We start from the raw sequence: 21,994 nt of genomic DNA, 5'->3' as shown, positions 1-21,994 counted from the left end.
ACAAAAAAAATATGGCCACTGATCTATAACTGTGACGCTCTCAACATGAGCAAAGAAAACAAGGCCCACGTGTACTTATATCTATGGGCTTCAAGCGCTGTTTCAACTCCCTCGCGAGGCCCAGGGACTCTTTCTCGTCCCCGGGGCAGCCTCGCGTCTTCCTGGGACTCAGGCGCACCACTGCGCACCAGCCGTGCAGACTGCACGCGTCCCCGCCCCGGCCGGTCCTCTTTCCTCTCCCGCCCGCTCTCGACAATCCAACGAGCGGCGGGGGAGGCGGTGAAGCTCACCTGATGGAGGGACGGCTGGCCAGGGGTGCGGGACGCTTCCAGGTCCCTCGGCGGGGTCAGAGCTCTTCCCCGGTCCCGGCGGTGATTTCGGCAATTCTTCGGCACCTCCCGCAGCTTCAGCGGAGGCAGCCAATCCTGTCGCGGCCCTCAGACGAGCCCCTCTGAGCGCGAGGCCGCCAACCAATGGCAGCGCGGCCTCGCCGATGACGCTCCGCAAGCTCGGCCAATCACGGCACCAGGACGCTGATGATGCTACGCCGCACGGGCCAATCCCGTCGCGGCGTTGGTGAGGGGGCTCGGCTCCCTCAGCCAATGGGGTCGCGGCGGCTTCGTTCTTCGCCGCGGCAGCTCCTGGACCTCGGAGCAAGTCGCGGGGGGGTTTCCTGGCCCCGGGCCGCGGTGGTGATTTGGCGGCAAAGGGTTTTCAAGGGCGCTGGTCTCGATTAGACCCCCCCTCTCGACCTTGCCACCACCTGGGAGCAGATTTCACGAGGGGAGGCTCCACAAGCATCCAACCCTCACGGTTAATGTGCCGATGAGCACACCGATCCCTTCCTCACGCTCCGCAGTTCAGCACCACGCGTCTCGGGTCCCAACAGCACGATTTTCCAGCCGTTTTCTGGGATAACTTTAGGAACCTTTAGTCCTGGGTTCCCAACAGGAGGCCAGCTCTTCTCAGGCCCTTGGAGATTCAGTTGCAGACACAGCACACAGCAGAGTCTTGGCAGTTTCAAGTAGGCAGGGTCACAGCACACAGCAAAGCCCCTTTTCTTCTCCTCAGCTTCCAGGTAGACAGTAGAACAGGTCAGCCCTTAGAGCACACAGCAAGGCAGTCTTCCTTTAGTTCCCTAGCTGTCCTCCTTCCAGCAGAGGTTCCTTCTTGGTTGCAGAATTTCAGAATCGACCTCTCTGTAGACAGGGGTCCTTTCCTTATACCCCTCAATGCCTTTGAAGTTCTTTGAAGCCTTTGTGCATGGAGGCCCTGGGTCCAGTCTAAACCAGTTCTGGGGGTTGCGGAGCACTGAGGTGTGTCTGGTTTTCTTCTTCCTGTCAGCTTCAGGGCCAGGGGGGTCAGTTGACCACCAGGAGAGAGCTAACGTGGGGGAGGTAGGCAGGCACAGCTCCGCACTTATCAGGCATTCCTTCCTCCCTCCTCCCAGGCAGGCAGATGTGCCCTTTCATCCCCGGGATGGCTCCGACCCTCTCCTCTGGGGCTCTGCAGCCCCTCCCTGTCACATCCAGACCAGGCAGGCATTCCACAAACCCAGGCACACAGAAAGGTTTAGACAAGAGAACAGCCACTTTCTAAAAGTGCTATTCTCCAACACAGGATTTAAAAACACCCTTCACTAAAAGATGTGTCATTAAATTCTGAGTCCAGGGATATCTTTCACTTATGTCCCATCTTGTTCCTATGGGAAGATAGGCTGGTATCACATGGGCCCAGCCTCCTCCATGTTACTCTATGGAGCAAGATAGCCTTACAGCAGTGAGCACATAAAATGGCTGCAGCCCACTACCAGAGCATAGTACCTGCACTAGCACATGCTCTACCTTATCCATACACTGCACCCTGCCCAGGGGGGTACCTTGAGCCTTCTATAGGGGTGTCTGATGTGCACAGACAGGGAAGGATTAGGCCTAGCCAGTGGGGACACTGGCCAGGCTGACATGGCAGTCACTGACTGCACACAGGCTCTGCGCTGGCAGGCCTGAGTCACCATTTTAAAGCTACTCATGTGGGTGGCGCAATCTGCGCTGCAGGCCCACTAGTAGCATTTGTCATCACCAGCCCTGGCACACACAGTGCACTTTACTAGGGACTTCGTGGTGATACAAATATGCCAATCAGGTATATTCAATCAATATCACAATTTACAGAGGGAGCACTTACACTCTGACACTGATCAGCAGTGGCAGAGTGTCCAAAGCATCTAAATCAGCAAAAACGAAATCCAGCACAGCATCAAAACACATGAGTCAGAGGCAAAAAGATGGGGGGAGAACCACGCCAAAAGGTGTCAGGTCTAACAGTCTCCCACCATTTGAAGCCCCAACTCCACCCAGTCCATTAATCTTGACCAATCCCCCCATGTGGCAGCGCCGTCAGCATGCCCAAGGGGATTTCAGGCGCATACGGATGGAATACACCTGCCCTGCGCTGACTCCTGTTCCAGCACAACCTCAGGGTTTTTTCTTCCAATGTCAACTCCTTTACCTCTAGCTTCTGTTGCATAACAATATAAGAAAGTACATGCCTCTGGGTTCCCATCCCGCGGACTTCCTCCGGACCCCTGAACTCCCTTGCAACGTTCTGCGTGAGGATCTGTAGCTGCGCTGCTAAATAGTAGAGTTCAAAATTGGGGACGGTCAGGCCTCCATCTAATTTTGGTCTCAATAGTGTGTCAAGCGCTACCCGTCTCCTCCCATGCCCCCATATAAAATCTATCGTGAGCGTCCTGAGGTCACGGAAGAACCTTGGGGGTATCCAGAGCGGGGACAGGCTGAGCGATAATGACTGAGACAGAGCGCCATGAGAAAGAGGTGTTTGTAGTAACAAACTGACCTGGCCCATTGAAGGCCTGTGGCGGACAAGTTGGGGTAAGAGGTCCACTGTACAGTGTTATACATATGTGACAGGGTTATCATTGGTTGCCTTATACACAAGTTTGTTAAACATTATGGGCGGGCGGGGGGAAGTGCAAGTGGGCCTGTGGCAGCTAGGCCACCCTGCCAAAAGTGCGGGGACTATTGCCGGCAACTCGACGTACCCACTAGGATGATTCCTTATCTTTGGTTCTGTCTTTTGCTTTTGGGTTCTGGAGGGGTGGGGGGAGGCAGAGGGACACGACCCGTTTGGGGGGTTGGTGTGGGATGGGGGAGGTAATATGGGTTGATTTGGTTGTTGCATTTGGCGTACAGTGTTCTGAAGTCAATTCATTTGGCCGTATTGTTTAAGGGGGGGCAAGCTAGACTTGATTGGGGGGCTGAGACAGGGGGAGGGGGTTCATGTTATTTGGAATTGCATCTTGCCAGTCTTGCCGCACAGCAGAACTGCGTTGCAACCCTGCTTTATTTGCCCTATCGCATACGAAAATTCCAGAATATACCCGCCCCTGCTTGCAGTGGGTATGTGCAATGACACATGCTAATGCGCGACGAAAGCTGGCGAGGGGGAGTTGCGGAAGGTGGGTTGGGAAATATTGTAACGTTAATGGTTTCCTGCCTGAAATGTCTCATGCTTGCACTTGCTAAACGGCCTGCACCTTCTGCCTTGATATATGTTGATTTCCAGGGGGGCGGCTGCCTTCCTCAGCGTATGGCACACATTTTGTCCCAGGCCGGTTCGTGGCAGGGCCGGTTGAATGCGAGACGATTGATGGGAGCTAGAAAAAGGACGCGATGACGACGATTGATCAAACAGTGACTTGTTTGTCTTGGAACGTACGTGGGTTGAATGACAGGAGGAAAGCGAGATTGATTCATTCCTACTTGGTGCGGCATGGGGTGGATATTTGTCTATTGCAGGAGACTCACTTGGCGGCGGCTAACGCTGCTGTCTTTAGGCATCATAGATGGGGTGAGTGTGTGGAGGCGCAAATTCTCAAATTATGCCAGGGGGTGGCGGTCCTCATTCGCAAAGGCTTGCGGTGGAAAACTCATGCCTCCAAGATAGATAAAGAGGGGAGATATATTTTGCTATTGGGGACGCTCTGTGATGCACTGGTGCTGATTGTCAATGTGTATGGCCCAAATGTGGACGACCCAGGTTTTTTCAGCGAGGTGTGGCAGAAAATTCAGTCGTTTGATAATGTGAAAATACTGTGGGGAGGGGACTTCAATGTGGCCCTAAGCCACACAGCGGACAGGCAGGGTCCGGCTAGGGAGCATCACCCCAGATCTGCGGACTTTCTGAACGACCTGTTGCTCGAAGAATGCTTGGTTGACAGTTGGAGAGCTCTGCACCCGTTGGGCCGAGAGGGCACTTGTGTGACTGTACACAGAAACTCCTGGTCCAGGATAGATTATTGGTTGTTGTCATACATGCGCGTGTGGCAGCGGCGGTGCACCTGCCACGGTCATTTTCTGATCATGCGCCTGTAGGCATGAAACTAACGATCCCACCACAATATGCAAGACCCTTTAGCTGGCGATTCCCCTCTAAAGCGTTGCTAGATCAAGTATTCAAGGAGGAACTGAGGACGAAATTGACCGAGTACTTTGAATTGAATGAGGGCACGGTTGACCCCCCGGGAGTTTTATGGGAGGCATTTAAGGTGGTGACGCTAGGCAGTTGTATGTCGCTCAAAATGGGTGTGCTAAGGTCCATCAGGAACTCACTTAGTAGGATAGAACAAGAGATCGCAGCCCTAGAGAGGGAAAATAGGGAACATCCTTCACCGCAGGTGCAAGCTGAAATTAGATCCAAACTCACTTCCTTCCAGGAAGAAGCTGAGAGGGAAACAGCGTACCTTGGCAAATATGCACAGGCCAGAAGGTATGGGGAAGGGGACAGAGCGGGTAGGACGCTGGCCTCCCTGTTGCGTGCACAGCGAGGTGCGGACTACATTATGGAACTGCAGGGGGCGGACCGGGCACTGGTGAGAGAGCCACAGGAGATCGTGCATGTGCTGACGGACTATTTCAGATCGTTATACACTTCTCGCACGAAACCGAGTGAGGAGGCAATTACAGAATATCTGGACACGATTGCGTTGGCCTGGTTCAATGATGGAGTTAGGCAATATATGATACAACACTTCACGGTAGAGGATGTAAAGGAAGTGATATCTAGCATGCCGGCCGATAAAGCTCCGGGCCCGGATGGGCTCACGGCTGCATTCTATAAAGAATATGTAGACGTCGTAGCCCCCCGACTACATCAGGTATATGTGGAGGCGATGGAAACAGGTACGCTGCCTCCTATGCTCAGGGAGGCTCTGATAATCACCCTTCTGAAGCCGGACAAAAATCCTCTTCAACAAGAGTCATATCGCCCTCTCTCTTTAATAAATCTGGATGCGAAAATATACGCTAAACTCTTGGCTGAAAGACTCAAGCCAAGGCTGCACAGATAGCGCACTCTGACCAGTCTGGATTTATCCCTGGTAGCGCTACTTCCCATAATTTAAGAGTCCTGTTTGGTCTCCAGCATTACCTCGACCCTAATGTACAGGCGGCTGCTGCCCTATTGGATGCGACTAAAGCATTCGATTCCCTGGAGTGGAGATTTAGGTTTGCCTTGTTCTCCAGAATGGGATTTAGCCCGCTGTTCACACGGCAGATCCAGCTCCTCTACACGTCACCCACGGCCCGGCTGTCCGACAATGGTCACGTATCGGAGTCATTTGCAATAACGAGAGGTACTCGACAGGGGTGCCCACTGTCGCCCCTGCTGTTCGCAATAGCAACGGAACCGCTGGCGGCGCATCTGCGGCAGCATCACACTCACCACAGTATTGGCTTTACTTCCAGGGGCCTGCTCGTCTCACTGTATGCAGACGATATTACCATATACGTGACCGATCCGGAGACGAATTTCGATGCCCTCATGCGTGAATTTGTTCGCTACGGAGGCCTCACAGGAATCCAGGTGAATTGGGCCAAGTCTGTGATGATGCCTCTTACCGACGGCACAACCAGATGTAACACTGAATTCCCCATAACGTGGACAGAGGATACTGTTAAATACTTAGGAATATGGTTTAGTCGTTCGATAAAGGAAATATGGTTGGCGAACTACGGTAGGTTCGTGGACTGGTTGGAGGATAAGGTCCAAAGGTGGAAAACTTTACCTCTGTCTCTGACGGGGCGAATAGCACTAAGCAAAATGGTAATTCTCCCCAAACTGTTATATTTATTTGTGAATATCCCGCTACCCCTTAATACGCACTTCTTTAGAAGGATACGTTCTGCATTCCTGGAGCTGGCCTGGGCGGTGCGACAACAGAGTCTCGTGGAAACTACTGACGCTTCCCTTTAGTCAGGGCGGGCTTGCGGCACCTGATTTCGAGTTATATGCGTTTAGCGCCCAAGCGCAATTTTTGCATTTTTGGCAGCATCCCATACCATACCAGCCGCACTTAGTGATTGAACTCGACATCGCCTCCCCAACACCGTTGAATGTGACAGTATATCACCCCTATAAAAGATCCGTATCGGATATAAACACGGTAGAAACAACGAGATGGACTTGGTCGAAGATTGCCCACAGAGTGGGAATATCGGAGTACTGTGCCCCATCGATGACACTGGGCGGTAACCCCTTATTAGGGCCGCTAACTGACAGAGCTGTAACGGAGAGGGCGCACAGACATGGCCTGGTCACGGCTGGGGATTTATACCCAGATGACGAATTTTGGACGCTGCAACAACTGTGTGCGGATGTCGAACCAACTGCTTCGGTCACTCTGCTTTATTACCAGGTGAGAGCTGCTTGCAAAGTTAGATACGCGGAGTTTCCGGAGGCACCTTCCACATTGCAGGCGCTGAAGGACGTATTGGCGAACAGTTCTCCTCGCAAACTGGTTACCCGGATCTACAGTACGACACAGGAACACTCTCCGATTTTAAAGTGCACGTCTAGAGAGGAATGGGAAAGGGAATCGGACATGGTCATTAGTGAGAAACATACACTTCAATTTTTTACATAGGACTTACCGCACACCTATACAACTCCATAGAATGGGCCTAAAGGCTGATGCGAGCTGTTGGAGATGTTGAGCTACTGAGGCAAATTTTTTTCACATGACTTGGGAGTGTGGAGAGATCGCGAGGTACTGGGTAACAGTATTTGGTCATATGGGGCGAATCATAGAAATGAACCTAAGTCCTGACCCACTATTAGCATTTTTGGGCCTTGTATTGGAGATTCCACGTGGATCGCGTAAGCGGACTGCCATGCTACTGCTGTTGGCTAAGCGTCAGATTGCCTTACATTGGAAAAAGAGCCCTCCTCCTACAGTGGCAGGTTGGACGCGCTCGGCGGTGTACTGTAGAGATCAATTGACAACTTACTGGGAGCTCTTACCAAGCGGATCGAGGCCAGTAGACATTTGGGAACCATTCGCAGTGTGGCTGAGAAGTGGAGGTGCAGAGCAATGAGAGCCCTGAATTGAGCGCATGGGACACGAGGAGTGAGCTGCGATGTGTAGTGAGTAGGGGTGGTAGTTACAGTAGTGCCGGAAGTAGGATCATTCCTGGGTGGGACTTGGCTAGAAAAGGCAAGGAATAGTGTGGGATTGAGGGCAGGATGGAAATTTAGCTTTGAGACGAAGTGGGGTTCTGGGGGGACGAAGTATGTAATAGCTGAAGAGGGACTGAATGACATGATGCAGAACATACGGAAAGTTGACCCATACCAGTTCCATTGCCCCTACGATAAAACTGAAATCATTGCGTGTTCAGACTTAACCTCGCCGCCGGACCTTGTTGGTTGTCGGCATCACGGCTGTGTTATAGTACCAAACTGATTTAATGTTTATGCCGCCGGCCTCAGGGTTGTAGGTGCTGTGGGCTGTGTAATTTGAGACAATGGCAAATAAAGGTAAAAAAAAAAAATACGATACGCGAAGAATGGAGAACGCAATCGGAAACAATACCGTCGAAGGTGAGTGTTCTACGCACCGCGAGAAACAGAAGGATCGGCGTCAAACCGGGGCGCAGCGAGTATCATCCGAACTTGATGGCGGAAAAAAACAATCTGAAGATGGCGTCAATGACCATGCGCACTATCACCGAAAGGAGGAGTCACCTACCTCATGACTAGGAAGACATCTTCGAAGAAAAACAAAGTGCAAACATCCGGGCCCAACACTAGATGGCGATCTATGCATAAGCATGTGATCTACAGCTCACATGCCTCGACCATAAGCTTCCCTTCCTGAATGAGGTCATGAGCCTTAGATTTATGCTCATCAGGCAGGTATTGCATCAGTTGCTCTAGCTCATCATAATGAGCTCTGTCATACCTTGCTAAGAGTGCTCCGGTATTAGCTATGCGCCAATGATTGGCTGCTACCGCTGCTATTCTGCATCGTGTTCTGACACGTGTCCTCATCTAGATCCCGATCCCCACATTCTGCTGATTTGGAGATTGTGGCTGAGGGGAATTTGTGGGTGTTAGGAGAAGGTTAGGATCAATAGGTGGAGAAAGTGAGGAAGGTAAAAGAGTTAGAGGAGAAGTATTAGTTCCCATATTCTTTTTCTTTAAAGGGATATGGTAAGATTCCTCAAATTCTGGATTTCTTTTGTCCGGCAGCTTTGCATAAAGGGGACCAGTTTTAGGGTTGATGACCAGTTCCTGTTTGGGGTCAGTGGTAGTACATGGAACTTACAAACAAGGCTCCTTCAAAGGAGGAGGACCAGTTTTGACCTTTGGGGACAGAATTTTCAGCACCAAGGATTTCAGAGTCAAGGTCTTTAAAGGCTGAATTGGGTCGTCTTTCGGTGCCGATCCAGAGCCGGAAGGCTTTGTAACTTGTTTCGGTGCCCGATGGCGGGGAAAAAACAATCTAACAGAGTCTATGCCCATGCGCACTATCACCGAAAGGACGAGTCACCGACCTCGTGACTGAAAAAGACTTCTTTGAACAAAAACAAAGTGCAAACGTCTTGGCCCAACACCAGATGGCAGACTAATGCATAGCATGTGATCTAGAGCTCACATGCCTTGAACAGTTATCAGTTAGCAGGTAAGTACTTTGTTGTGGGAGTTAGATTTCTGGGGTTAGACTCAGGGGTCCCCCAAGGTCACGCATGCACTCTTGTTACACACTCAGCGGCACTAGGTTGGCCTGGTGCAGAGTGCTGAGGCCCAATGTTATCCAATGGGGGATAGGGGGCCACCGGTTAGTGCTCCTGACAAGCAGGCCACTGGGTTGCGGGAACAAAGCTCCTAGGCTTAAGCTCAGGGCAAATGGGGGTTTGAGCCAGCACAAAAAGAGCACCCTCAGTGGCACTGGGCGGCCGGGTGCAGAGTGCAGTTTTGGCGTCAAGTGCCCTGTAGCTTGCAATGGGGAGTCTCCGGTTTGCAAACACACTGCAGGTTCAGGGACGAAGGTCTTCTGGGTGCAACCACAACTTGGAGGGGTAAGTTGGGATGCTGGGGGTTGGTTATGCACCGTCGGTTGGTCAACCCAAGGCCATGATGCGTCTGGTGCAGGGGTGCCTTTTAGGGTCGGATCTTTTTACCGGCTCCTGATCGCGGTTGGCGGGACCTTCCTGTTTGAGGCTGCAGGCGTCGGCTGGAAGCTTAAGGCAGGCCTGGGGTCGCCAGATCTCAGGTCAGGATCGCCAGGGAGACCTAATCTTGGTGTTGGGCCACTCAAACTCAGGCCGTGGGCATCGGGTGCAGACCCGCGGATCCTTGCGGAGCTGGATTCTGGTGATTAACAAATCTAGAGTTCACTGGACCAGGAAGACCGTCACCCAGGCCCTCGTCACCAGCCGACTGGACTACGGCAACGCCCTCTACGCCGGTACCACCGCCAAGCTCCAGAAGAGACTCCAGCGGATCCAGAACGCCTCAGCCAGACTCATCCTCGACATCCCACGAACCAGCCACATCTCCGGACCTCTGAGAGACCTTCACTGGCTCCCCGTCAACAAAAGAATCACCTTCCGCCTCCTCACCCACGCACACAAAGCCCTACACGACCAAGGCCCGAGCTACCTCAACAGCCGAGTCAACTTCTACGCTCCGAAACGCCACCTCCGATCAGCCAACCACGCCCTCGCCGCCGTCCCCCGCATCCGAAGAGCGACTACAGGAGGAAGGTCCTTCTCCTACCTGGCCGCCAAGACCTGGAACTCCCTCCCTCCCGACCTGCGCCTGACCCAAGACCACCTCTCCTTCAGGAAGAAGCTGAAGACCTGGCTGTTCGAGCAGTAGCGGCCCCCCCCCCCCCCCCCAGCGCCTTGAGACCCTACGGGTATGTAGCGCGCTCTATAAATGCCACTGATTGATTGATTGACTGGAGACAGAGTCTTTGGGATGGAAGGCAGGCAGGTCCTCCGGGTTTCTCAAGGTTGCTGGCTGCAGGACAACTGGATTTCGTGGGAGCAGCCAGTAGGGCTGGGGACAAGCCAGTGGGTGTCTTACTCTTATTTGCTTCGGCATGGCTGTTCGGTCCTTCTTTTCTTCTTCTGTTTTCTTGTCTGAGGTAGCAAGGTTCAGGGGTGCCCATAAATACTAGATTTAAGGGCGTTACAGGTAGTTAAAAGGTTGGGACCAATGGGTCAGTTTCATGGGGTGGGTGCACCCCCTATTATGCCCTGGGTACCTGATTGGAAGGAGCCCAGGGCACACACAGTCAAAGCACATCAGAAGTTCAGCAAAAAGTGGGGGCTACCATGCAGAAAGAAGGCACTTTCTCACAATATCTATGTATGACTAGGTGTCCCCACACCACTGGCATTCTGTAATTATGCATGCCAAATGATCTTATCATATTGTGGAACATATTGACTGCCATCATATTAGTTACTGTCAGAATCTGAGCCAAGCCAAGCAGCTGAAGTAAAGTATGAGCTTGGCCATACTGCAACAGCATTATATTGAGTCAGAAGTGTGAGAAGTTGGCCTGATATGCAGTGCTCACTGTTCTAGTGATCACTATGTATCAGTCCAAACGACCCTTACTGATGATTGGTTGTAAGTCAACCTGATAGACCAGCTATCCTAGTAGCATGGACAAGAGCAGTCTTTAGGCTAAACTCTAGAGGGCGTGTTAAGCCAGCTGTTCTACCATCACATATACCCCTTGAACACCAAGTGAAAGGACACCACACAAGTTGTTATGAAAATAAAGTATATTTATTTATAACAAGACTACCCTGAACTCTTTATGAGTCAGGGAGCTAAGCACAATACAAAACTCTTAAAGAAATACTGAAAGTCGCACAATTTACACAAATGCCCGAGGGGCACGGAAAACCATATACTACAAAAGTGGAATGCGAATTACTAGCAGGTAAGTAACTATTCTCAGAGGCTTTGGGATCGCTAGGACTAGACTACTGAACCTTTAGATTACGAGCAGGAGGCCTAGGGAGATCGGGTGCAGAGTGTGAACTCTCACGCGGGATGCGGAACAAAGTCTATGGAGGCTAGTAAATGCAAAGTTACAGTTATCGGACGAATCCGACTAGATAGGCTGAAAACGAAAAAGGATCTGGACACTTAGATAGTTAAGCTATGCTGGAGCACCGGGCTGCTCAGGTTACCTAGCCCAGGGGCTGCGGCTGCATAGGTCTGAAAAGACGTCGGGAATCCTCGTTGCAGTCTATGGAGCCTGAAAGAAGAAGTTGCTGGCAGGCGACCAGTGATGAAGTTCGATGTGATCCAAGCCTGGATCGATGAAGATGGATACCTGTAAGCAGAGGGGACCAAGTCCTGAATCACTAGCCAGTGATTAGGTGGGCACTAGGATGGCACCGGGCGAAGTCACCTCGACCAGGTGAGTGGGCGACGCTGGGCTCTGCAGTCTCTCGGACCAGGAGGCGTTGTCGGCGACCAGGATGGAGGTGCGAGCTGTCCCACGAAGGTGTCTGCTGTCGACGTCGCTGGACCCAGGATTGGGGCAACAACTCTTGGCAAATGCAAGCCCACGCGGTGGACTCAAAATGGCGTCTGGAGTGGACCAGGAGGGTCCGGGGTGCTCCTCTGTTGGAGGGGAGCAAGAGCCAGTCTGGAGCAACCAGACCAGCGGTGTTGTCGTCGTGGTTCGTCGTCAGGAGGGCCACTAGCCAACGGGCAAGTGACCTGGACAACGCGGTGAGCAGTAAAGAGCAGAAGGGCCCCACGCAGATCTCGTGGATGCTGGGGGGCTGGACTTCGGTGCTGGAGCTGCTCAGGGTTGGGGCTTCTCAAACCCCAAAGCACTCACTCGAGGATCCCTCAGCGGTCGTGCTGGGCAAGCGTCGTGCAGTCTTAAAGATGGCCGGTCCCTCGAGGTCTCGTCACACCCACGAATCTCAGCTGGGCTGATGATGCAGGTAGAGGTCAGAGGTGCCAGGGAAGCCGGTTCTCGTCGAGCTGGGCAGTCTTGATCCAGAGGAGAGACTTACAGCAGACCACGATGCTTGGATGGTGCCTGCGGGTGCAGGGTGGCTACTCCTTAGCCACAAGGGAGAGTCTTCAGAAGTAGTTCAAGAGTCCTTTCGTAGAAAGTAGTCAAGATTCAGAATTATCTAATTTGGAAGGGGGCCTGCTCCTACCTTTATTCTCAAAAAGGGGGCTGGCACGCGACTAGGTCCTGCCCATGGGTGGGACCAGGAAGGGGGGTGGTTACACCCCTCTCCCCTGCCAGACTTTCCCCAGCTCAGGGGCTGGTGTGCCCCTGGAACTGGTTCCAACCGGCCTATGCACAGTGAGCACCGGGGTGCCACTTGCAGTCACCTTCCTCTATAGCCCTGCCTACCTGGGATACACATAACCCTGTCTGGGATGGTCCTAGCACCGCCCCTGACAGGAAACCCATTGTCCAAGCCTCCCGCGCTGGAAGGACTCCCAGCAGCAGGAGGGCAGACTTGTGTCTCGGTGGCAGCATCCATTTTGTGGAGCTGAGGCTATGTTCAACTTTAACCGGGGTTACAGGCTACCAACACGTCTTCTCCCTCTAGAGGGGTGGAATGCTACCCCCGTCGCCAGAACTGGCGAGGGGGTAGTATTCCAAAGCGTATGACACCTTACACGACATGTTTAGATAATGTCAGACCAAAGTTACCATAACCGCGAGGATTATAAGGCACTTAAGAGTATATGGTCTGACGCTATCATGGAAACGGCTAAGGGATAGATCCCGAAAGCCGCAGACAGGCTCAGCTCATGCCAGAGCACCATCTCACACGATTCCAAGCACTCTGCCTTCAGGATTGTTAAGGCCTGCCATAGGAGTGACTGATAGGAGATCTGTGTGCCCATTCTAGGTTTTAGATATAGGTATACTATATCTAAAGCAAGGGGTGATTACACCACCTTGCTCCCAGCTGTCAAGCAGCCAGTTGTGTCTATTTAGTCAGTCAGCCCAGGGGTGGCATAATACATACTGCAGCCCCTGGGAGACTTCTGGGTGCACCTCTGCCCTGGGTACAGGGACTTGGAGAGGGCCCAGTGCCAATTTAGTACCTGGGTACAATTTGGAATAGAGAGAACAGCTAGGCTGTGGGTCTGATTAGCAGGCCCACAGCCAGGAAAAGTCGTAAACCAGTGAAGCAAAAAGCAAAAATCTGGGTGATCATAGGATTGCAGACCCTACTCTCCTACAAGAAGGATTTGTTATAAGCTGCTCACTAAAGACTGGCCTCCGTTGAGACGAAGCCGGAGTACACTCAAAAACCAGTATAGGTAGCAGATCCCCTTTCTCTGGTACAGGTGTCTATGTGAAGGGAACCAGTGAAGGAATAGGTGCTGGCATAAAACCGGTTCAATAGGCTGACAGTGCCAAGGGCAAACTCACCAGTGGGACTGGAGACCTCAGTGAATCTTTGGGATCTAAAAGTGAATCAGAGGGAGCTGAAAGCGAGCTATATATACACAAAAAGGCCTCACTAAAGGCTTCCGTTTGGCGTGAACACTGGCGATGGATCAACCAATTCAGCAAACATTGAGGCCAAGATCAAAATTGGCTCTCCGGGCGTTTAGGAGTTAGACCGAGACAATGCTTCCGCACCATCTCTGGAGATCAACAGTGGAAAGGGGCACTTTTTGTGCTCTGAATAACCCAAAGTCTTCAATCATGATGAGGACCTGCGGCACAAACGATTTGGGGAGCGGGAAAGGGGCCTTCCGTTTGACTTCAGCCAGTCACAGCACAGAGTCTTCCGTTGTTTGGCAACGTAGTTTTGTCTTTGTCTATATGGCCTTCGGGTTCATCTGGGTGCAGTAGTCACAGGCCCTGGAGTCATGCTCTGACCCCAAAGCACCACAAGCAAATCTTGTTGGGGTCTGTCACAGACATTTGTTTGCGAAAGTCCCTACAAGGTTTAAACCCTGTGTTGGAATGGGACATATTTCCCTTTCACACAGGCAAAAAAAAGGAGAACTTTGGATAAAGACTCGATGTCAAAGAGGTGTAGCACTACAGATCCGCATCTGAAAGGGCAGAAACAAAAATCGGCAAAGCCCCTGATTGGCACATATATGTAGCCCGCTCATCACTTCAAGCGAAATAACGGAGCACAGCTACATGCCTTTAAACACCGGCGCACAGGAGTACTGATTCAGAGTTTCCGAATCCAACACCACACCTTGGGGAATATTCACAAAGTGAGGAATCTGTGCTTAGAAACTGTCTGAGGGTTAAACTAAAAGAAATGGAGGTACAGTATTGTACACATCTTTCCTGCTTAGTAACAAACACCCTAGTGGTTGCATGGCATGCCTGCAATGCATTCTGCCAAAAGCTTCAAATACACAAACTGCTGGTGTCAGCTCACAAGATTCATGGGGTGCTGGTCGAGAGATGTTTGCCCTGTTTCTGTGTTAGAGTTAGCAGAATGTATGTAAATACATCTCAAGCAGATTGGCTGCATTTCCCAAGCCCACATTGGGACAACCAGAGATATTGCCAATGGTGACCAACATGAGTATGACGAAGTCTTATAGATGGTCGGAAACCGTAAGCAAATGTCCCTCAATCAATCAACCTATTCAATCAACCTATTTGTAGAGCGTGCTACTCACCCGCTAGGGTCTCAAGGCGCTGGGGGGGAGCCGCTACTGCTCGAACAGCAAGGTCTTGAGTTCTTTCCTGAAGGAAAGATGGCCCTGGGTCAGCCGTGGGTGGGTAGGGAGTTCCATGTCTTGGCCGCCAGGTAGGAAAAGGATCTTCCTCCGGCGGTGGCTCAGCGAATTCGTGGGACGGTGGCGAGGGCGAGGCTGGCGGATCGGAGCTGGCGGGTGGGTGTGTAGAATGTGAGGCGGCTGTTGAGGTATTTGGGGCCCATATCGTGGAGAGCCTTGTGTGCGTGGGTGAGGAGTCTGAACATGATCCTCTTGCTGACGGGGAGCCAGTGCAGGTCTCTCAGATGGGCAGAGATGTGGCTGTAACGGGGGATGTCCTGGATGAGTCGTGCAGAAACTAAACGTTGTGTATGCACTGGAGTCTTTTCTGTAGTTTGGCTGTGGTTCCAGCGTGGAGGGTGTTCAAGTAGTCCAGTCGGCTGGTGACGAGGGCCTGGGTGACAGTCTTCCTGGTTTCGGTGGGGATCCACCGGAAGATCTTTCGGAGCATGCGCAGGGTGTTGAAACAAGATGACGAGACGGCTTGGACTTGTTTGGTCATCGTGAGGGAGGAGTCCAGGATGAAGCCCAGGTTGCGTGCGCGGTGCCTAGTGCAGGGGGCCACCAGGAGTCATCCCAGGCAGAGGGGGATGGTCCCAGGATGAGGACTGCCGTCTTGTCTGAGTTCAGTTTCAGACGGCTGAGCTTCATCCATTCCGCGACGTCTTTCATTCCTTCGCTCTGGCGGTGGCGGGGGAGAGGATCAGCTGGGTGTCGTCAGCGTAGGAGATGTTTAGGTTGTGTTGGCGTGCCATGGCTGAGAGGGGGCTCATGTAGACGTTGAAGAGGGTGGGGCTGAGAGAGGATCCTTGAGGAACGCCGCAGATGACTTCGGTGGCCCCGGATCGGAAGGGCGGGGGGAGGCGGACTCTCTGGGTTCTTCCGGAGAGGAACGAGATGATCCACTCCAGGGCCTTCCCTTGGATTCCGGTGTTGCTGAGGCGCTGTATTAGTGTGCGGTGGCATACGATGTCGAAGGCTGCTGAGAGGTCCAGGAGGATGAGGGCAGCTGTTTCCCCGTTGTCGAGCAGAGACCTGATGCCGTCGGTAGCTGCGATGAGGGCGGTCTCGGTACTGTGGTTTGCTCGGAAACCGGACTGCGAGGGGTCGAGGGATCCGTTTGTCTCGAGGAAGGCGGAGAGTTGTTTGTTGACGGTCTTCTCGATGGCATTGGCAGGAAAAGGGAGGAGCGAGATGGGGCGGAGGTTCTTGAGGTCTGTCGGGGCCGCGGAGGGTTTCTTCAGGAGGGCGCTAAGCTATGCATGTTTCCAGCTCTCCGGGAAGGTGGTGGATGCGAAGGAGCTGTTAATGATGTCCCGGAGTTGGGGTGCGATGATGGAGTCGGCTTTGTTAAAAGATGTGGTGTGGACAGGGGTCGGTTGGGGAGCCGGAGTGGATGGTGTTCATCATGCGGGTGGTGTCTTCGGTGCTGACCGATGTCCAGGTGCAGAGGGTGGTGGTGGGGGGGCGCTGGTTCGGTGGTTGGGTGCGTGGTCTGTGCGCCGAAGCTGTTGTGTATGTCGGCGATCTAGCGGTGGAAGAACGAGGCAAGTGAGTCGCAGAGGTCTTGCGAGGGTTTGATGTAGTTGTTGCAGGCGCTGGGGTTGGAGAGCTCTTTAACGATGCTGAAGAGTTCCTTGCTTTTGTGGGTGTTGTCTAGTCGTTCTCTGAATGTTGTCCTTTTGGGGGTTCGGATCAGCTGGTGGTGTTTGCGGATGGCGTTCTTGAGGGCTGTCATGTTTTCTGTTGACTGGTTGTGGCGCCAGGCTTTCTCGAGGGTACGTTAGGATTGCTTGGAGTTTTTGAGGTCGTTGGTGAACCATGAGGCTTTCTTGCTGCCAGTCCAATGAGATCTTTTTGTGGAAAACCACATCTTTCAACAGAGGTGCAAATACATTGGAATTCAGTTCTGGTTTGTGGGCTTGATTTTTCTGCTTACCAGATCCGCAAATGTATTGTTTATACTCAAATATTTTCCAATGATGTGCATATGATGAGCCTAATATCACTGCCAAATACTCGGCCCTCCTGCACAGTAAGAATGATTGGGTGCCCACTTCGTTTGTTCTATTTGTGTATTGGACTTTGTGGTCTAGTTGGCAGATAAACAGCAAATTAAGTTACCTCTTAGAACTGCTTCAGAAACTATTACGACTGTTGTCAACTGAAGAAGGGTGATGTGCTAAGGTGCTTGATAGGTTGACCAATGACTGGCCCTAAAGCATGAACTTGGAGGGGGTGCAGGTGCACATATGGTCATCAATAGCCTTATTTCGGCTAAACAACCCAAGGATACCCATTGACAGGTAAATCTTCAAACTCTTTTACCTGGTTTTCTTACATTGCAATGCACACAAAGGCAACTAACCAAATTGAGAACCACTGGAAAGCACATTTCCTGTGTCTACCCAAGAAAAAAAAGTGTTGCATAGATGGGCGAAATTAAACTGTTTTCCTAAACCCTAAACCCCCGCCCATCAAACCAAAATTATTATACAGCCTGTTGGCTTCTGTTGCTTGAGTGAAGCATCAAGACAGTAAGAGCTATCCATCAAAGTCAGAACAAGGTTAGATATTAGTCTTCCATAAGGATTAGGCTGCTGAGCGCCAGTAAACAGGTATTACCACAATGGGAAAAAAAGTAAGAGATATGCCTGCACGGTGTGCATTCAAGGGGAAACAAGCTGCATGCATGTAAACAAAACTTAAACTTCAAAGAAATAACTTGTGTTGGTCAACACCCAACACTAAATAGCAGAAGACTGCACAGCAAATTATCTACTAAAGTGGTTATCAACCTGTGGTCCGAAGACCTCTTGGGGTAAAATATTAAAATTAATAACGTAAAAAGTATACAAATAAGTACAATTGAAAACTTTTTTCCATGTTTGATCGAGAATAAAACAAAATATTTAAATATTGGAGCATTTGTTTGGAGAATTTTAGTTTTTATGTTAGTGTATTGTTTACAGCAGGTGTCTTCAGAATAGCTAACAGGCCTGAGTTCATATATAAATAAGCACAGGATCACATTTTCCATTTAAGGTTAAGAAAAGTCTATGTTTATTTTACATTATCTTCAGGCTGCAGACAGCAGGGCCTGATAAGCAGTGCTGAAGTCAAGATTTATGACCAACGGCACAGAAGTGATGAATTGAAGAACTGCGGTATTTCAATCTTGAATAAAAGTCCTTGTCAACTCAATATTAGAGCATGAGAACAAAATGTTTTTTCTGAATGATTTTAAATGGGAGGAAATTAAAATGAAGTTAACTTTAACATTAAGTTAACTTCATTATAATATTGATTATCTTTTATGATCCATTTTTGAGATGGAATAAAGATTGAATTGAACAAGTCATTCAAGGAACGCATAAAAGTGAAATAAGACTTTGAAGACATGCATATTGCAGTATTCCAAACACTAAATGCAGGAGAGAACATATTGGAAATTTACAGCCTAAGCTGGCTAGCAATTTTACAATATTAACTTATTTCAGATCGACATACTCGAGTATGCAATACTTTATTTTGTAGAAATAGTCTGTCACCCTGATGTTAGGGCTCACTTCTGTCTAAATTTAAACATCAGGATATTTCATAAACTCAAGATGATGATCAAACTGTAGTAGTGAATTTTATTACCTGTCCTCTCGAGAACGGTCCCTCTCAATTCTCTCGCGTTCAGAGTCACCTGGTGTACGGTCTCTGTACACTTCACGGTCTCTTTCTCTGTCCCTCTCTCGATCACGGTCTCTCTCACGTTCTTGCTCAAACTCTCTGTGATCAATATTCTTAATACTCTGACGATCAAAGAAAGGATCTCGCTCACTGCCAAACCGACCAAAGTAATCTATGTGAATTGAAGTACAATAAAAGAAATTGAAGGAAAAAGTAATTCTGTGCTTTCAAGTACAGTAATATGGTAAGATCTGCAGCAAAAGAATGCTTTTAACAATAGTTAGCTTTTAACAATAGTTAACCTATGTGAGTATCCTCTCCAGAAATAAGGACATTGGAATAATTAAAATCACTTAATTAAATGTCAAAATAGAAAACATTGAGAAGCACTTGCTTCTGATTCTTAAACAAATACTCAGCCATGCACTATTCCAGAACGTTCCAAAGGAATAGCTTTCATTGATTCCTGGTTCTCTACTTAATTATGCAAAAACCTTGCTGGAGTAAGCTTTTCACATTTGAGCAAAACTTAAAAAATGTCGGCCTTTTCTTAGTGCCCTGAGGAAGTCTAAGTTACTGTAGGAAGATGGACGTTACTATAGGATACCAAACATATGTATACTGTGCACAGAGTCCAGGTATTCCTTGTAAGTGGACAGGAGCTTGCTCTAGCAATCCCAATGTGTTCTCTTAGGGGATAGTGTGGTCTAGCATCCTTAGGCTCATCAGAGAAGTGTTCGACATCTGCTGCATACACAGTCAATAAATGAAACTCAATAAGGAGATCTACACCAGTTTATTAAAAAAAATCACATCTTTATATAACTTTAGGGCACCAAGATCATACTTTACATTTCTTAGGGGACCAATCTTCTGGACTTAAGGTGAGTATGGGGCAAAGACAGCATCAACATCACCTTGGGTAGCACTGGGACGGACGGGTGCAAAGGTGCTTTTCAGCATTGGGTGCCCAGTGTAAGTCTATATGGATCGGTCCACAAAGATGCAGCAAGGGGGGACTAGGGGGGCAGTCTTGCTGAACCAACAAGGGCGCTTAGGTCTCAGGATACTCTGGGACATGGGGACACGTTTGGTCCAATTCTCCTTGGGCTGGGGCAGCTTGGTGCAGAAGTGTCCTGAGGCATCGAGTTGTCACAACTGGAGACACGGGCCTGCAAAAAGAGGTTGCACGCAGCATCAGAGTCTCCACTGTCAGAAAATCAAACGTGGGCTAAGTATTTGTAGAGTCTGGGGACCACACTGGCCCGTTGGCCCACTTCAACTCGGGTTAGGAGGCACGGTGGTGCTTCCCAGTGTCAGATTTTCGACAGTCCAGAGTTCTCACAGATCTCCTGGGGTGCAGCGCTACTCCACGGGCTCCTGGATCTTGTGTGAAAGGCTGGTAGTCTTTCACGGCTTTTCGAGGCACAGCAGCGGCGGGGCGAGTTGTCTTTGGTGCAACTGTCGAGGACAGCAGGCAGGGCGGCAGGATTGGAGCCAAGTCAGTTGCAGCTCCTCTGTTCTTCCTTTTGCAGCTCTTAAGTGTCAGTTTTCATTCAGGGCGGCCAGATCTGATTTCCTGGTGTCAGGGGCTCACTTAAATACTAGAGTTAGGGGTGTTAGGGGAGTGTTAGGTAGAAGACAATGGGCTACTTATCCATGGGGTCATTACACCCCTTACATGACCACTTCTTGTGGGAAGTGGGCATAACCCTGTATCAGAGTTCCTAATTGTACCATTACCATAATGGAAGACTTTTCGTGTCCACATTAGGAAGCCTACCTTAGGGGTGGAACTAGCCTGAGGTTGAACAAGCCTCTCTGATTACTAGTTTTCCTGCCAGTTGAGGTGCCAAATAGGCCATGGTCAGCTGGGTTGGCATCCTCTCACCTCCCAAGAGCCAGATTTGCATACCAAAGGAGGTGGGGGTTTTTGAAGCTCCCTGTCTTGGCATGCTAATTTACAAGTTATACTGCTGGAGGAGGCGTAAAACACCCTCTTCTGGGGCTGGCTCTAACCCTACGTGCAGATCTGATCGCTACGAGGATAGCAGCTTTCCAAGAGATGTTGCAACTAGAATTTAAGAATGGGCTCAAAACGGGCCAGCATGAGGAGTGAAAAGTCTATAATGAGCTCAAAGGGAGGAGATGGACACCATATGAGAAGAAAAACCTTTCAACTTCTCTAAAAAGTTCTTAGTAATGTAAATCTTGAAAAAATGCTTTTTATGTCTTCGCACTATTCGCAAGGTTTCTCGATGTTTTACCACTGATGCTCTTAAGGCTATTCTTCTCGCCCTCGTTATTTCCCGGGTCGATTATGCCAATTCTCTTTATATTGGTATTCCGGCCTACGAATTACGCCGACTCCAGCTCATTCAAAATCAGGCGGATAGGTCCAGATTCCATCATGCCCTTCCGTTGCTGAGGCAACTGCACTGGTTACCGGTTGCCTATAGATGCCTATCTAAATTAGGGTGTCTTGTTTTTAAATCATTAGCGTGCTTAGCTCCCTTCTACGTAGCCTCTAGGCTCACAACTTACACTCCCTTTAGGAATTTACGGTCTTCCTCCAAGAACCTCTTGGTTGTTCCACACTTTGTTAGGAAGAAACATGGGGGGTCGAGCTTTTCTTTCCAGGCTCCTTGATTTTGGAACTCTCATCCTGATAACCTCCGATCCCCTCAATCCTACTTGGAGTTTCGCCGAGGTTTGAAGACCTGGCTATTCATTAGAGCTTTTGAGGCCTAATTGTTACCCTGAATTGTTGCCGACTGCTTTAGCGCCATGAACCCTTTTTGGTATACGCAAGCTCTATAAATTCCCCCAACTTCAACTTCATCTTCAAGATGGCCGGAGCCTGGAGTTGTGCTTCACCTCGCCTCTCCCACCTGAGGGGTGGAGTTGGCACAGGCTGGCACACCCCCTTTCCTCACATAGGGTTTTCCGCCAAATTGGGGGTCATAACCGGTGGGGGCCAGTTGTTAAGGACAGCAAGTGGCCTGGAGAAGCTCACAAAGGCGGCATGCCTTTGAAGCTTCTCCCTGCCCATCCTGGGGGAGGAGACCTAGCACCTAGCCTAGGATGTGCATTGTTGCAGGCCCAGGAGAGCGGGGACTATCCACCCAGGGGTCCAGCAACATGTCTGCTGTGTGGCAGCCTCTCAGTCAAGACGTGGATTGTAGGTTATGTTTCAGGGGTGCCATCCCGCCACAAAGGGGCATCTCTAAGATGCCCT

The 21,994-nt window shown here is 50.4% G+C and overlaps 1 protein-coding gene across 6 annotated transcripts in view; it reads right to left on the bottom strand.

Annotated features, from left to right (window-relative positions):
* YLPM1 (YLP motif containing 1) overlaps window positions 1–21,994 on the bottom strand; it is a 1,323,976-nt gene that overhangs the window by 946,972 nt on the left and 355,010 nt on the right. For all 6 annotated transcript variants that reach the window (XR_013600905.1, XR_013600906.1, XR_013600907.1 and 3 more), the window contains exon 8: window positions 18,721–18,928. Coding sequence is in view for 3 of the 6 variants with exons in the window: in XM_078659897.1 (XP_078516023.1) it covers window positions 18,721–18,928 (208 nt within the window). In the remaining 3 variants the exon portion in view is untranslated. The remainder of the gene's footprint in view (window positions 1–18,720; window positions 18,929–21,994) is intronic.

Source organism: Lissotriton helveticus, chromosome 9 (genome assembly GCF_964261635.1).
Source record: "Lissotriton helveticus chromosome 9, aLisHel1.1, whole genome shotgun sequence".
NCBI classification, from domain to species: domain Eukaryota; kingdom Metazoa; phylum Chordata; class Amphibia; order Caudata; family Salamandridae; genus Lissotriton; species Lissotriton helveticus.
Note: the sequence above shows the minus strand (reverse complement) of the source record. Positions and strands in the feature narration are given on the sequence as shown.